We start from the raw sequence: 18,574 nt of genomic DNA, 5'->3' as shown, positions 1-18,574 counted from the left end.
TTTTTATAAAACTGTCAAATAAAAAAGTTACTTGTTCAGCCATCTTTGTCTCTTTGTGTAAAATAATGGTTTATTTACCAAACGAATGAGAGAAAGACTCCATCATATGTGGTCATGAGGTATAACAAAAAGTACACCCTCAGTGGTGAAAAGTTCGACCATGGGACTCGGGAAGCCTCAACTCAGGTCGAAATTTCTACCACCTCGGGTGTTCTTGTTCTATCTCACATAAGATGGAGTTTTATATAAATTCACATGCTAAGGGGAGCTAAAAAAACTACTTCTTTGAACTAGTCTCAGTGGCGCGAGAGTGATGGCATTCCTTAAACAACAAGGTCTTAACTACCCATATGGTTAAAAATATTTTGATAGCCTACATATCAAAGTGATACGTCCCACTAGAATGCCAAGTGGTACATAACACTTCGACGTCACACAATGACGTCATCGATTTGTGCACTACAACCTTACAGGAACGTCACACAATGACGTCATCGATTTGTGCACTACAACCTTACAGGAACGTCACACAATGACGTCATCGATTTGTGCACTACAACCTTACAGGAACGTCACACAATGACGTCATCGATTTGTGCACTACAACCTTACAGGAACGTCACACAATGACGTCATCGATTTGTGCACTACAACCTTACAGGAACGTCACACAATGACGTCATCGATTTGTGCACTACAACCTTACAGGAACGTCACACAATGACGTCCTCGATTTGTGCACTACAACCTTACAGGAACGTCACACAATGACGTCCTCGATTTGTGCACTACAACCTTACAGGAACGTCACACAATGACGTCCTCGATTTGTGCACTACAACCTTACAGGAACGTCACACAATGACGTCCTCGATTTGTGCACTACAACCTTACAGGAACGTCACACAATGACGTCATCGATGGGTGCACTACAACCTTACAGGAACGTCACACAATGACGTCATCGATTTGTGCACTACAACCTTACAGGAACGTCACACAATGACATCCTCGATTTGTGCACTACAACCTTACAGGAACGTCACACAATGACGTCATCGATGGGCGCACTACAACCGTACAGGAACGTCACACAATGACGTCATCGATGGGCGCACTACAACCTTACAGGAACGTCACACAATGACGTCATCGATTAGCGCACTACAACCTTGGGTAACAAACAATGAGTGGATATTAAACTCATGACAACTGAAAATTATTTCACTCGGGATACAAACATGATATGAAATGGAAGCTCAATTAATATCCTATAAATAAGCACAAAAATGAAGTGAAAAAAAAACAAAAAAAACACCCAGCCCGTCTTAGTGATGTAGAATGTTGTAATGACCTCACACTCCACGGGTGGATGTGCTACCGTGACGATAAATCCGACTGCAGGACGAATACATTAATAAATGAATGAGAATTACAAGATAAGTCATGGGCGAGACAGGAAGAATAAATATTTTACAAACAATCCACAGCAGGACAGGCCCATGAAGAGTTGGGCGAAGCTTTTCCGAGCCAATCAGTTCAAGGTTAATAGTAAATCGCAGTGGTTCAAGATCAGACCTGTTACTTAAGGTCATTGTATGGGTGTTATCAAACAGGTATATGTATGTGTGTGTGTGTCACTCATATGTATTTATATTTAATGTGGGTCTGTGTTTTAGATGGATGGTGGGAGGGATGGTAATAGTAAATCGCAGTGGTTCAAGATCAGACCTGTTATTTTAAATATTTGTATGGGTGTTACCAAACAGGTATATGTGTATGTGTGTGTGTTTTTGATGGATGGATGGATGGATGGATGGATGGATGGATGGATGGATGGACATATAGTTGTATAATGGATGGATGGATGGATGGATGGATGGATGGATGGATGGATGGATGGATGGATGGATGGATGGATGCATGGATGGATGGATGGATGGATGGATGGATGGATGGACATATGGTTGGATGATGGACGGATGGACATATGGACATATGGTTGGACAATGGATGGATGGATGGATGGATGGATGGACAGACAGATGGAGATGCAGAAAAGATGAGCTGAATAATTTATTCTACCAAGAGATGAGTCACAAACATTATTTAATTGGCCCTTTCAAACAATAATTCAAAGCAAAAGATTTGTTTTACCATAATAAATATTCGAAACATTTTAAAAGCCATAGGTTTCAAAATATTTCAACCAATGAAAGTAACAGCCTTAATACATTCATCTTTTTACCGATCTTAATATGAAAATAAAATTCTGTTACGCCTATGACACCACTGAGAACATTAGCATTTCCTGGCAACAAAACCAAACCATCTGGCCTACAGTTAAAAATATGCCACATAAAATATTCATCCCAGTATTTATATCTGGGCCACAGACTCTCCTGTAGTTTTATTGTCAAAATATTTATATTCAAAGTAACAAGTCCGTATAGCTCTGGCCCTAGGAGGTCTCCACAATTTGTCCTTAGCATAAACAAATTTGTAAGAAAACCAGTGTATTTAGAAAGGGCTATGGGCAGCACAACAATGCTGGCTTTCTGCCATTGTTGTAATGGAGGTTAATACAGTAAGCTGAGAAAGAGTCATTCTTTATGTGACTGATGTCCGATACTCTGAATGTAGTGTGATATCTAAATATCATACAGTAAGATAACTAGATATCACACAGTAAACTAAGAAAGAATCATTCATAATGTGACTGATGTCCGGTACTCTGAATGTAGTGCAATATCTATATATCATACAGTAAGCTAAGAAAGAATCATTCTTTGTGTTACTGATGTCCGGTACTAAGAATGTAGCATATTTAGATATCATACAGTAATATAACTAGATATCACACAGTAAGCTAAGAAAGAATCATTCATTATGTGACTGATGTCTGGTACTCTGAATGTAGTGTAATATCTAGATATCACACAGTATGATAACTAGATATCACACAGTAAGCTAAGAACTGATGTCCGGTATTGAGAATGTAGTGTAATATCTAGATATCATACAGTAAGATAACTAGATATCATACAGTAAGATAACCAGATATCATACAGTAAGCTAAGAAAGAATTGTTCTTTACGTGACTGATGTTCAGTACTCTGTATGTAGTGTAATATCTAGATATCACACAGTAAGATAACTAGATATCATACAGTAAGCTAAGAAGGAATCATTCTTTATGTGACTGATGTCTGGTACTAAGAATGTAGCATATCTAGATATCACACAGTAAGATAACTAGATATCACACAGTAAGCTAAGAACTGATGTCCGGTATTGAGAATGTAGTGTAATATCTAGATATCATACAGTAAGATAACTAGATATCACACAGTAAGCTAAGAACTGATATCCGGTATTGAGAATGTAGAGTAATATCTAGATATCATACAGTAAGCTAAGAAAGAATTGTTCTTTACGTGACTGATGTTCGGTACTCTGTATGTAGTGTAATATCTAGATATCACACAGTAAGATAACTAGATATCATACAGTAAGCTAAGAAAGAACCATTCTTTATGCGACTGATGTCCAGTATTGAGAATGTAGTATAGTATCTAGATATCACACAGTAAGCCAACTAGATATCCTCACAGTAAGCTAAGAAAGAATCATTCTTTATGTGACTGATATGATGTCCGGTATAGAGAATGTAGTGTAATATCTAGATACACAGTAAGATAACTAGATATCATACAGTAAAAAACAGAAAGAATCATTCTTTATGCGACTGATGTCTAGTATTGAGAACGTAGTATAATATCTAGATATACAGTAATATCTAGATATCATACAGTAAGTTAAGAAAGAATAATTTTTTATGTGACTGATGTCTGGTATTGTGTATGTAGTTTAATATCTAGATATCACACAGCAAGATAACTAGATATCATACAGTAAGCTAAGAAAGAATCATTCTTTATGTGACTAATGTCCGGTACTAAGAATGTAGCATATCTAGATATCACACAGTAAGATAACTAGAATACAATTTTTGTGTGCAATTTACAAATCAATCGGTTTAGAAATAAATAACTTGTAGTAAATTTCATAGTAAAGCTGGTAAAATGTGTAAACAGCAAAAGTATCAATGTGAAATAAGTTTAAAGCAATTAATCATCGCAATAATAATAATAATAAAATGGTCATATAAATAATAAAACTCTACACTTACAGACAGAAGTTGGACATTACTGAAAACCTTAGAAACTATCCGATCATGTACCTATGTTTTTCTAACATAAAATTGCTAATTGCTGTTAAACTCATTTCCAAACGTACTACGCTGTTGTACAATGTAATTACATGTACACAGAACAGTGTATTATTGATCACGATTATGTCATACACATGCAATTAGTATGCAAGGCATGTCAAACTGTAATACATATACAGGTATGTAGAGGATGGTCTACTTATGGAAGATTATTAATCAGAGGTGGTATAATACCAAATAGCATGTCAGTAAATAGTACGTCACTAGATAAGAGGAGTGGGATTTCAGCGTTTGAAATAAGCAATTGTCTGTCTGTACTGACAGTGGACAAGTAAACATTTTCAATCAAATATGGTTCTTGTACTTGTACAAGTGAAAACATTGGTGGACAAGTAGATTTCTAGATGTACTCGTCTGATGGACTAGTGAATGATTCTGCTTATTTCTATCACTGGATCTAGCTCAGTCAGTAGAATGCTTGCCTCAAGTAGATGTCTAGATGTACTCGTCTGATGGACTAGTGAATGATTCTGCTTATTTCTATCACTGGATCTAGCTCAGTCAGTAGAATGCTTGCCTCAAGTAGATGTCTAGATGTACTCGTCTGATGGACTAGTGAATGATTCTGCTTATTTCTATCACTGGATCTAGCTCAGTCAGTAGAATGCTTGCCTCAGGTAGATGTCTAGATGTACTCGTCTGATGGACTAGTGAATGATTCTGCTTATTTCTATCACTGGATCTAGCTCAGTCAGTAGAATGCTTGCCTCAAGTAGATGTCTAGATGTACTCGTCTGATGGACTAGTGAATGATTCTGCTTATTTCTATCACTGGATCTAGCTCAGTCAGTAGAATGCTTGCCTCAAGTAGATGTCTAGATGTACTCGTCTGATGGACTAGTGAATGATTCTGCTTATTTCTATCACTGGATCTAGCTCAGTCAGTAGAATGCTTGCCTCAAGTAGATGTCTAGATGTACTCGTCTGATGGACTAGTGAATGATTCTGCTTATTTCTATCACTGGATCTAGCTCAGTCAGTAGAATGCTTGCCTCAAGTAGATTTCTAGATGTACTCGTCTGATGGACTAGTGAATGATTCTGCTTATTTCTATCACTGGATCTAGCTCAGTCAGTAGAATGCTTGCCTCAGGTAGATGTCTAGATGTACTCGTCTGATGGACTAGTGAATGATTCTGCTTATTTCTATCACTGGATCTAGCTCAGTCAGTAGAATGCTTGCCTCAAGTAGATGTCTAGATGTACTCGTCTGATGGACTAGTGAATGATTCTGCTTATTTCTATCACTGGATCTAGCTCAGTCAGTAGAATGCTTGCCTCAAGTAGATTCTAGATGTACTCGTCTGATGGACTAGTGAATGATTCTGCTTATTTCTATCACTGGATCTAGCTCAGTCAGTAGAATGCTTGCCTCAAGTAGATGTCTAGATGTACTCGTCTGATGGACTAGTGAATGATTCTGCTTATTTCTATCACTGGATCTAGCTCAGTCAGTAGAATGCTTGCCTCAAGTAGATTTCTAGATGTACTCGTCTGATGGACTAGTGAATGATTCTGCTTATTTCTATCACTGGATCTAGCTCAGTCAGTAGAATGCTTGCCTCAAGTAGATGTCTAGATGTACTCGTCTGATGGACTAGTGAATGATTCTGCTTATTTCTATCACTGGATCTAGCTCAGTCAGTAGAATGCTTGCCTCAAGTAGATGTCTAGATGTACTCGTCTGATGGACTAGTGAATGATTCTGCTTATTTCTATCACTGGATCTAGCTCAGTCAGTAGAATGCTTGCCTCAGGTAGATGTCTAGATGTACTCGTCTGATGGACTAGTGAATGATACTGCTTATTTCTATCACTGGATCTAGCTCAGTCAGTAGAATGCTTGCCTCAGGTAGATGTCTAGATGTACTCGTCTGATGGACTAGTGAATGATTCTGCTTATTTCTATCACTGGATCTAGCTCAGTCAGTAGAATGCTTGCCTCAGGTAGATGTCTAGATGTACTTGTCTGATGGACTAGTGAATGATTCTGCTTATTTCTATCACTGGATCTAGCTCAGTCAGTAGAATGCTTGCCTCAGGTAGATGTCTAGATGTACTCGTCTGATGGACTAGTGAATGATTCTGCTTATTTCTATCACTGGATCTAGCTCAGTCAGTAGAATGCTTGCCTCAGGTAGATGTCTAGATGTACTTGTCTGATGGACTAGTGAATGATTCTGCTTATTTCTATCACTGGATCTAGCTCAGTCAGTAGAATGCTTGCCTCAGGTAGATGTCTAGATGTACTTGTCTCATGGACTAGTGAATGATTCTGCTTATTTCTATCACTGGATCTAGCTCAGTCAGTAGAATGCTTGCCTCAGGTGCTTGCATCACAGGATCGAACCTCCTCAGTGGACCCATTCTCTTATTGTTTTGTTTTTATCCAATCCCGACCAGTGCCATGTCATGGTATGTGCTGTCCTATCTATGGCAAATGGTATATAAACGACCGTTTGCTTCTAATGAAAACATATAGCATGTTTCCTCTGAAGACTACATGGGCAGGACGTAGCCCAGTGGTAAAGCACTCATCAGTGGTCAGTGTGGGATCGATCCCTGTCGGTGGGCCAGTTGGGCTATTTCTCGTTCCAGTCAGTGCACCATGACTGGTATATCAAAGGCTGTGGTATGTGCTATCCTGTCTGTGGTATCGTGCATATAAAAGATCCCTTGTTACTAATGGGAAAATGTAGCGGGCATCCTCTATAAGACTATATGTCAAAATTACCAAATGTTTGACATCCAATAGCTGATGATTAATATATCAATGGTATGGTTAAAAAAAACTAGATCTATGTACAAAGTGTCCCTAAATTTATGCAGAAAACTCAGTACCTCCATGCTTAGCATTGGTAACATATGTCTCGGGACCTGTTGTCATAAAATGTGGATCTATGTGGCTATTAAATTAATGTGGTGTGAATTGAACTGAACTGAATTGAACTGAACTGAATTGAACTGGTATTAGTTTACCAGGTAGATTTGTTTAACCACACCACTAGAGAACAGTGATTAATCATTCATTGGTTACTGGATATCAAACAGTTGATAATTAATTCTGTCGTACATGTACATGCTATATTTTTCCATTAGCAGCAAGGATTCTTTTATATGCATTTTCTCCAGACAGGGCAGCACACACCACAGCCTATGATATACCAGTCATACAGCAAGAGATGGGACATGAGCACACACCACAGCCTGTGATATACCAGTCATACAGCAAGAGATGGGACATGAGGACACCACAGCCTGTGATATACCAGTCATACAGCAAGAGATGGGACATGAACACACACCACAGCCTGTGATATACCAGTCATACAGCAAGAGATGGGACATGACACACACCACAGCCTGTGATATACCAGTCATACAGCAAGAGATGGGACATGAGCACACACCACAGCCTGTGATATACCAGTCATACAGCAAGAGATGGGACATCAACACACACCACAGCCTGTGATATACCAGTCATACAGCAAGAGATGGGACATGAACACACACCACAGCCTGTGATATACCAGTCATACAGCAAGAGATGGGACATGAGAACACACCACAGCCTGTGATATACCAGTCATACAGCAAGAGATGGGACATGAGGACACACACCACAGCCTGTGATATACCAGTCATACAGCAAGAGATGGGACACGAACACACACCACAGCCTGTGATATACCAGTCATACAGCAAGAGATGGGACATGAACACACACCACAGCCTGTGATATACCAGTCATACAGCAAGAGATGGGACATGAACACACACCACAGCCTGTGATATACCAGTCATACAGCAAGAGATGGGACATGAACACACACCACAGCCTGTGATATACCAGTCATACAGCAAGAGATGGGACATGAGGACACCACAGCCTGTGATATACCAGTCATACAGCAAGAGATGGGACATGAGGACACCACAGCCTGTGATATACCAGTCATACAGCAAGAGATGGGACATGAGGACACACACCACAGCCTGTGATATACCAGTCATACAGCAAGAGATGGGACATGAGAACACACACCACAGCCTGTGATATACCAGTCATACAGCAAGAGATGGGACATGAACACACACCACAGCCTGTGATATACCAGTCATACAGCAAGAGATGGGACATAAACACACACCACAGCCTGTGATATACCAGTCATACAGCAAGAGATGGGACATGAGAACACACCACAGCCTGTGATATACCAGTCATACAGCAAGAGATGGGACATGAGACACACACCACAGCCTGTGATATACCAGTCATACAGCAAGAGATGGGACATGAGGACACACACCACAGCCTGTGATATACCAGTCATACAGCAAGAGATGGGACATGAGAACACACCACAGCCTGTGATATACCAGTCATACAGCAAGAGATGGGACATGAGACACACACCACAGCCTGTGATATACCAGTCATACAGCAAGAGATGGGACATGAGACACACACCACAGCCTGTGATATACCAGTCATACAGCAAGAGATGGGACATGAGAACACACCACAGCCTGTGATATACCAGTCATACAGCAAGAGATGGGACATGAACACACACCACAGCCTGTGATATACCAGTCATACAGCAAGAGATGGGCAATGAGAACACACCACAGTCAGTACAGTCATACAGCAAGAGATGGAACATGAGAACACACTACAGCCTGTGATATACCAGTCATACAGCAAGAGATAGGACATGAGCACACACCACAGCCTGTGATATACCAGTCAGACAGCAAGAGATGGGACATGAGAACACACCACAGCCTGTGATATACCAGTCATACAGCAAGAGATGGGACACGAACACACACCACAGCCTGTGATATACCAGTCATACAGCAAGAGATTGGGACATAAACACACACCACAGCCTGTGATATACCAGTCATACAGCAAGAGATGGAACATAAACACACACCACAGCCTGTGATATACCAGTCATACAGCAAGAGATTGGGACATAAACACACACCACAGCCTGTGATATACCAGTCATACAGCAAGAGATAGGACATAAACAATTCAATTAGAGAATGAATCCACTGAGGTGATATGATCCTACTTTGATCTTAGCACCTCAGACGAGCACTCTACCCACTAAGCTAGACCCTGCCCTGTGCTTCATGTAACAAGTTCAGTGACATGTACTGTTTGCAATAGAAATTTAATTAAAACTTATGTAACAAAATCTGTGTTAGCTTAATCCTCATGTCAAGATTGTCTTTATAAACTTTATTTGAACTACTGTTCAGATTTGTTAACTATTATGTATACAATATATAGGTGCACACTTCAAATATTTGCTTTTCTGCTTGTGATACAAAATTTATTCAATAAGCTTACAGGTGTCAAAACAGGTATAGCCGGTCAGAGTAACATTATACAGTATTTCATTGAGGCATACACAGAGCAAGTTTCGGAGAAAACGAATCAACATTTTCTGTATTCAATACATGCCATAGATGTTTTATTCAACACATATAATAAACATTATATATTCAATACATGCTATAGACGTTATATCAGGAAGTTGGGGTCATGAATACAGAAGTAAAAAAAGTGAATTAATGTTTGGAATGTGAAGAAGCCAGACTGATAATAGTGATGTATGATTGAAAACTATGCCCACACACACCTCAGGCTAAACTCCAATAATATGACAACTACGTTCATGTGGTTTTTAAATTCTTCCTCTTTACAAACTAACATAAATAGAGCGAGAGAGAGAGAGAGTTACAAAAATAAGTGTCATTTTCAAGGGCGTGGCATGGTCTGCATCTCTGTGTATGTGTGTGTGTGTCTGTGTTTGTCTGTGTGTGTGTGTGTGTGTCTGTGTGTGTGTATGGGTGTGTGTGCGTGTGCGTGTCTGTGTGTGTATGTGTGCGTGTGTGCGTGCGTGTGCGTGCGTGTGTGTGTGTGTGCATGTGTGTGCATATATTGTATGTCCATGTCAATATAAACCAGTTCACGCAGACATAAATAACCTCAAGTAATTTAATAAATTCATGTATTCTTGTGTTACAGACATCCTATTATTAACTTAATTATGTTCCACAAAGCTGAAAAAGCTATCCATTTGTCTATATTTTCATTGGACACCTATATAAATAGTCAATTACTGCACGGTAAAAATTGTGTTAACCTCGGGGAGGGGGGTGGGGAGGGAGAGATTCGGCCAAAACCCTCTCCCAAGCCTATACATGATTTTCCACTATTGTACAGGACAGGTACACCTAAAATCTACTTGTTCACCAATATTTTCACTTGTTTAAATAATTTGTTTCTTTTATTCAGTTCAAAAATATAAAGTTGAACATTGTATTTGTTTAACGATACCACTAGAGCACACTGATTTATTAATGTCAAAATTTTTTTGGTAATTTTTACAGAGTCTTAGAGAAAACCCGGTACATTGTTCCATTATTAGCAGCAAGGGATGTTTTATATGCACTTCCCCTCCCCCCAGACAGGACAGCACATACCATGTCCTTTGATATACCAGTGGTGGGGCATTGGTTGGGACATAAAAAAAAAGAAAACAGAGAATGAATGCACCACAGTGGTTCGATCCTACGACTAAAGGTTCTCAGACAAGCACTCTACCAACTGAGCTACAGATGAGCCGCCCACACAATGACATACACACACATGTACCTATGGGTATAAAGAGTCACCAGCGGTTGCAAAACGAAGTACTAGTAGGCAGGCGTAGGAACTGACAGTGTAGGAGTTGGGGGTTTATCGAGAGCTAGACACTCAGTAATGGGGGCACGCGTGGGGGGGGGGGGGGGGGGGGAGGAGGTGGTGCTCTATGGGCCGGAGTCTGTTACCACAGAAGTGTGCAATGTAGCCCACTTGTAATGCATAAAGTTGGTGAAATTGTTGCCCAAGAATAGAACAAGTATGACTCAGTGGTTTTTCATTTAAAAAAACGTTTTTGTAAATTCCGTTTCATTTCCATTTCAGACTACAACATGTAATTAACGACTGAACTAACACAAGTTATGACAAATTAAAGGGTCTGAAAATTGACTGGCATCGACATGCATCGCTATTTGTCATTAAATCAAAGTAAACCTACATATTAGTAGCGAAAAATTACATCAGGACCAAAGGCTACAGTTATAATAACTACATAAAGCATGGTTGTCCAACAATTAAGTGCACTGCTTTATTCAACGGGGCTTAGGGTTCACAAAATGTAAACATTTATTTTATGATCTCTTTGACAGTCTAACGTCTGCAAATTGAAGTATGCGCATGACACAGCAAAAATAAAGTAACATTGCAACGTTCAGCCAGCCGTTTTTTTGCTAAAAGTTTGCAACATATTTTGACTGGTTCCCGAAATGGTCATTCAGTTTAATGTGTAGCGTAAAAATCTGTCTTCCAAGACAAGCGTATGGAAAAAAATCCCTGTCCCATCTGCGCAGGTGCAACAGACTAAGCAGTGAACCAGCCCCAAGTTCAGCCAGCAAACGTTTCGCTAACGTTCGCGAAGTATTTGCTTGGTTCCCAATGTAACCATAATCCAGTCTAGCATTTGCCAATAGTACTGCACACGGGTAAATCGTCAGTTTTACGTGTGGCAATAGTAAAATAGTATTAATTTTTTTAACTTCGCGGAAAATCGTAATTCCGTTTCCAAATGTAAATTCCGTTTCACAATGGGAATTCCGCGAATTCTGTCCGTTCTCCGCGATCGCAGAAAATCACTGGGTCTAGCACTGTGCTCATGAATCAAAACAAAAATTAATATATTTTAAAAACAAAGGCAATGAGCAGTAATGGACGCTGTATTTGTAGGAAACTCAAAGTTTTCCTGAAGAAATTAACCCATAGAAGCCGAGCTATACATACAAGAACCAAGAAAATATGAACTGGAGTCTGAGCAACTGTGGCAAAAATAGACGTCGGAAATGAGGGTAGTAAACGTCACATGCGATGCGTGACGCCTTGTTTTGCAACCACTGGTCACTGCAGATGAACACACAACACATTTAAAGGGTGAATGTAAATCATATACATCTCAAAGTGATGTATGGTATGACATCAAACGTTATCTCCCACACATAACCTCACCCCTAATTCAAACACTAACCCCACCCCTAAGTCAATCTCAGGCTCACCCTTAATCCAGTCTGTAACCCCGGCCCATAACCCAGCCCCATACCCCACCACTAATCCAATCTCTAACCCCACCCCTAATACAATTTCTAACCCCACCCCTAATACAATCTCTAACCCCACCCCTAATCCAATCTCTAACCCCACCCCTAATCCAATCTCTAACCCCACCCCTAATCCAATCTCTAAACCCACCCCTAATCCAGTCTCTAACCCCACCCCTAATCCAGTCTCTAACCCCACCCCTAATCCAATCTCTAACCCCACCCCTAACCCAATCTCTAACCCCACCCCTAATCCAATCTCTAACCCCACCCCTAATCCAATCTCTAACCCCACCCCTAATCCAATCTCTAACCCCACCCCTAACCCAATCTCTAGCCCCACCCCTAGCCCAATCTCTAGCCCCACCCCTAATGACACCTCTGTGATAATTTACAAATTTACAAAACAAACTTTAATTTATGCTACCGTATACTCTTCTCATTGTATGTCCATGTGAAAATCTCTCTTCAGGGTGTCAATATAAACTAGTTCACGCAGACATAAATAACCTCAAGTAATTTAATAAATTCATGTATTCTTGTGTTACAAACCTCCTATTATTAACTCGTGAAATATGATCAAATATACATTATGTCCCACAAAGCTGAAAAAAGGGCTCCATGTTTTTTTTTAAAAGCATTTAATAGCCGTCCGCTGTGATTTCAGTTTTTAAGTGATGCGTACGTGCATGTGTGACTTTGTTCACTTGTGGGATATAATTCTATACAGACGGGTAAATTTATATTTTACAAAAAAGGAATCGAAGCAGAACTCCCTATGATGCTGAATAGAAAAATATTGTGGTGGGAGGATGATAACAGAATAAAGTAATTTATTTTTTACTTTGCTAATTTGAATAAGTTCAGCAAAAAAATTAACTTGGCCATAAACATTTTTGAATTTGTTTTCTTCTAAAATTCATAATTACCAAGACTTTGTAAGTTTTAATAATTTCACAAGTACATGTAGTGGTAATTTGATGTAAAAACTGCATATCTTTTGTTTTTGTGAAAGTCGGATCAAAATAGCTTTGCAAATTCATACACACATTCAAGGATGCATACATGTACAAAATAAGTGTTAAAAGCCAGTTAAGTTTGGTGTAGTTTTCTTTTCAAAGACAATTCTAGTCTACTAATACATAACTTTTAAAAATAAGACATCATTTACATTTCATTCATTTCAACTTATTTCCATGCTTATATCCAATTAAGGTTCAAACATGCTGTCCTGGGCACACACACCTCAGCTATCTGGACTGTCTGTCCAGGACAGTGGGTTAGGTGTTAGAGGTTAGTGAGAGAGAAGAGGGAGTAGTGGTCTTACATCTACCCATTGAGTCGTTAAAACTTGGTCTTGGTGGGAGCCAGTACCGGGCTGTGAACCATATAAATTCACATGCTAAGGGAAGCTAAAAATTGCTCTCCTTGAACTAGTCTTAGGAGTGTGATGGTGAGACGGAGTGAATAACTCCACTAAATGACAAGGTTTGACTTTCATGATCAGAACAGTTTACACATAAAATAATGGGTTATGTGAAATATTTTTGGCGCAATGTATAAATGATTTATAAATCTTTTAATTCTCCCACTAACAGACGTGTAAAAGGTTTGTTTCTGCAATTCTTACCATTGCTTTGCAAGTACTGATCACCAAACAGGTTTCAGGGTTTCCATCACTCTGAGGTTTGATCTCAACGTGCTTCACCTCCACCATCTTGAAACAGACTTTACTGCACGTGCACACGCTATTCAAACTGTGCTTAACCGCCTCACTCTTCTCCAAATCGGGCACACCATCTTTAGCTGCAGCAATCTCGCATCCATTCTCTTCTGCTTCCTTCCCCTGTTTCTCCGAGAGATTCAGAAAAATATCGTTCTCAAGCTCCTGAAGCTCTAGATCGGGGGAACTCGAAACGGAACACGACGAAATCGTATCCAACGTGAATCTGTCGAAATTCAACTCCCGTTCACGGGCATCATTGAATTCTACCTCCTTGATTAGCTCCGTGAAGAGTTCGGATATATCTCCATCGATTCCGTCGTCTGTTGAAGGCGAGGCACAGGAAGGTGAGACACAGACGGGTGAGATGCAGGTCGGCGACATACAGACGGGCGATGTTGAAGACAGCGGAGATGTAGACATGGCAGAGTCGGCATTTTCAGCATCGCGGGGGAAGGGATGGTCGAAGAACGTGGCGGGGGTGATGGGTGAGATGATCGCGGAGATGTCGGGCTCTGTCTCCTCAACGTCCTTCTGTTTCTTCTTCTTACTGAACGAACGCGGGAATCTCTTCTTTTTCAGCTTCATTGTCTTTTATATATATATTCCAAGAAATAAATTAAATGTTTAGTGATACTCTATAGTACAAATAATAAATTTGCTATTGGGAGTCACTCTTGTTATTATTATTTGTTGTTGTTGCTATTGATGTTACATAATTCTTATATCTCTATATAGAATTTAGTCAGTTTGCTTGTAATGTCCAGTGTATCTATGGTTACAACGTACTCCACAGCTGAATAGGTACAGCACAATCCAATGAACAAATAGGCTTTGTGAAACTGAATACTTCGTACACATATAAATAAACTGTATCACTGAAAAACAATCTCTAAAATAAACCTATGTTATCAGCTTGATCAAACTAACATCGAAGGATAAATCATACCACCTTCAATATGTCCTCAGCAATGAGACATGTTAAGATATTAAGCTTTAAAATAAATTTAGCAAATGAAAAATTTGCCCGATGTTCAAGAAAAAGGTAGTGGTATATAATATATTCAAGTGAATTCCATTCAACAATCTATTAGTGATATCCACATATTTTCCAGTCAAATGTGTGAAGGTGATAAATTTACAAATTTCTTCACAAAATTTCTCCACAAGGTTTCTCCACAATAAACTGAATTCCTCTGGATGAGTGATTCGATCTGTTCAACCACATGAGAAAATCTCTGTCTGGTTTCTATCCTTTCTGTCTCAAGAGACATTCACTGCTGAAATGTCAACAAACTTGTACTGAATGAACTAAAAGACATTCACTCACATTCAATCCACCAAATGTCATCAGTCTGATCCACCTATATGATCAATCAGTGTCTGTCATGATGACTGAATCCTCAATCCTCAAATCTTCTGAAGTGTTCAAATGTTTTCACATAAAGATGTAATTATAATGTCAAAAATACACCTTCAGTGTTTGTTGTGACAAAAAATCCTCAATTGTCAAATCTTCTGAACTTTTCAAATGCTGTCACATAAAGATGTAATTATAATGTCAAAATATACACCTTAGCATTTTTCCTAAAGTGCCAGTGTACTGAGAAAAATAAGTAGTATTTTAGTATCTGAACAATATTTTGTTCGAGAATATATAATTCAAATAACTTGGTTAATATATGGAATCATCAATCAAATAAAATATTTTTAAAACATCTGCAGTCTGATGACAACAACAACAACAACAACAACAAAAGGTTCCAGAATAAAAACAAGAGGCAACTTCAGAAGGTTCTTGCTATTCCAGTGTTTTCACCTAAGAATACACGTATAACCTCTGTTAAAGAGAATAGGCTCACTTGTTTCATAACACACAGTTTCTGACCTCAGAAGTAATATGTCATAGCTATCAATCAGCCGTCATTTTTTTACGCCTGCTTACAACCGCCTCCGCAGAACAGATTTTCAAAACAAAAGTACAGTCTAAGTTTCAAGAAAATGTGCGCTTCCTGTATACCCCAAATATTGTGTATCCTCAGAATTAATATGTCGCAGTTATCAATCTTCCAGATGTCATTCCTTTGTATCTGTTTACAACCTCTGCCACAGATCTTTATAGATGTTTGAAATAAAACATAGCCAATGTTGCAGGAAATGTTTTCTGTTTTATCTAATGTACACTTCCTGTTCTCTGAATTAATGTGTCACAGCTATCTTGTTCATGAACACATTTGCTTGTTCATCAATGCATCCACTCATCAAATGATCTGTTTTGTTCATCAACAGATCCTGTTCATCAACATGTCTGATTATTTAATCAATGCATCAACTCATACAAATTATCTCTGTTCATCAACAAATCTTGCTCATCAATGTGTCTGTTCATTTCATCAACACATGTTAATTTCATCAAGATGTCTGTTCCATTTCATCAACACGTCTGTTCATTTAATCAATACATCCACTCATCAAATTATCTGTTTGTTCATCAATAAATCTTGATCATCAACACGTCTGTTCCATTTCATCAACACGTCTGTTCATTTAATCAATGCATTCACTCATCAAATTATCTGTTTGTTCATCAACAAATCTTGATCATCAATGTATCTGTTCATTTCATCAACACGTCTGTTCGCCAGATCTTCTGCCCATCAATACAAGTGTGTTCTGCTTGACGCCCAGCAGACGTCGCAGTGCTCAGAGTCCTGTGCCCACTGACACTGTGTCACGGTGGTAATCCATTATGAATATGAAGACACCCGACACACACGGCTGGCCGAGCCTCACTGCGACTCGCGACGGCTCTCGGCCCCAAACAAGGCGAGGCTTGTATTATCCTCTGTGTTGTAAGAGTAATTGATAAAAATCACCACAAAACAGGTTCCTCTCAGCGACCTGTATCAGCTATCCAAGCTAGCTAAGATCCAACAGGTTTTGTTAATGCAGAGTCTACGTAGATCCGGAAAGAAAAACAGGCTTAAAAATATTATAGCAGCGATGAAATTTCAATGAAACTGTATACATAGGGGTAAATCAGAAATTTGTCAATGAAACTGCATAGAGGTGTGTAAATCAGCAATGTTTCAATGAAACTGCATAGAGGTGTGTAAATCAGCAATGTTTCAATGAAACTGCTTAAAGCTGTGTAAATCAGCAATGTTTCAATGAAACTGCGTAGAACTGTGTAAATCAGCAATGTTTCAATGAAAGTGCATAGAGCTGTGTAAATCAGCAATGTTTCAATGAAACTGCATAGAGGTGTGCAGTGTTCGAAATGAACACTTGTCCATTTGTCCCGACAAGTGAAAATCTATTCGGACAAGCAAAATGTGCCTTGGTGGTTGTTCAGCGCAGTTTCCTTTTGAGCAATCACAAACATTATCCTGGTACTTGAATAAAACAAACCATTTATTTGGACAAGTGAAAATATTGGCGGACAAATAGATTTCTAGGTTTATTTGTCCGGTGGACTAGTAAACATTTTTGCTTATTTCTAAATCTAGTGTGTAAATCAGCAATGTTTCAATGAAACTGCATAGAGTATGTAAATCAACAATGTTTTAATGAAACTTCACAGAGCTGTGTAAATCAGCAATGTTTCAATGAAACTGCACAGAGATGTGTAAATCAGCAATGTTTTAATGAAACTGCTTAGAGCTGTGTAAATCAGCAATGTTTCAATGAAACTGTATAGAGCTGTGCAAATCAGCAATGTTTCAATGAAACTGCTTAAAGCTGTGTAATTCAGCAATGTTTCAATAAAACTGCATAGAGCTGTGTAAATCAACAATGTTTCAATGAAACTGCATAGAGCTGTGTAAATCAGCAATGTTTCAATGACACTGCATAATGTATGTAAATCAGCAATGTTTCAATGAAACTGCATAATGTATGTAAATCAGCAATGTTTGAATGAAACTGCACAGAGCTGTGTAAATCAGCAATGTTTCAATGAAACTGTATAGAGATGTGTAAATCAGCAATGTTTCAATGAAAGTGCATAGAGCTGTGTAAATCAGCAATGTTTCAATGAAACTGCATAGAGGTGTGCAGTGTTCGAAATGAACACTTGTCCATTTGTCCCGACAAGTGAAACTGCGGACAAGCAAAGAGCCTGGTGGTAAATCAGCAGTTTCCTGTTTCAATGAAACTGCTTAGAGCTTGTAAAAATCAGCAATGTTTGGACATGAAAATGCTTAGGCTGTGTAAATAGATTTCTAGGTTTATGTCCGGTTTCAATCAAACATTTTTGCATAGAGCTAGTGTGTAAATCAGCAATGTTTCAATGAAACTGCATAGACTGCAACAATGTTTTAATTCACAGAGCTGTGTAAATCAGCAATGTTTCAA

At 38.9% G+C, this 18,574-nt stretch overlaps 1 protein-coding gene across 2 annotated transcripts in view; it reads right to left on the bottom strand.

Moving 5' to 3' along the window:
* LOC121389928 (pleckstrin homology domain-containing family G member 5-like) overlaps positions 1–16,961 on the bottom strand; it is a 144,179-nt gene extending 127,218 nt beyond the window's left edge. The window contains exon 1 of one of the 2 annotated variants that reach the window (XM_041521597.1): positions 14,126–16,961. In XM_041521597.1, the coding sequence (XP_041377531.1) occupies positions 14,126–14,806 (681 nt within the window). In that variant the 5' untranslated portion in view covers positions 14,807–16,961. The remainder of the gene's footprint in view (positions 1–14,125) is intronic. The other variant, XM_041521598.1, reaches the window with a different exon arrangement.
* Between the last annotated feature and the right edge of the window lie 1,613 nt (positions 16,962–18,574).

Source organism: Gigantopelta aegis, chromosome 15 (assembly GCF_016097555.1).
Source record: "Gigantopelta aegis isolate Gae_Host chromosome 15, Gae_host_genome, whole genome shotgun sequence".
Taxonomy (NCBI): Eukaryota; Metazoa; Mollusca; class Gastropoda; order Neomphalida; family Peltospiridae; genus Gigantopelta; species Gigantopelta aegis.
This window is presented reverse-complemented; position numbering and strand designations above follow the sequence as displayed.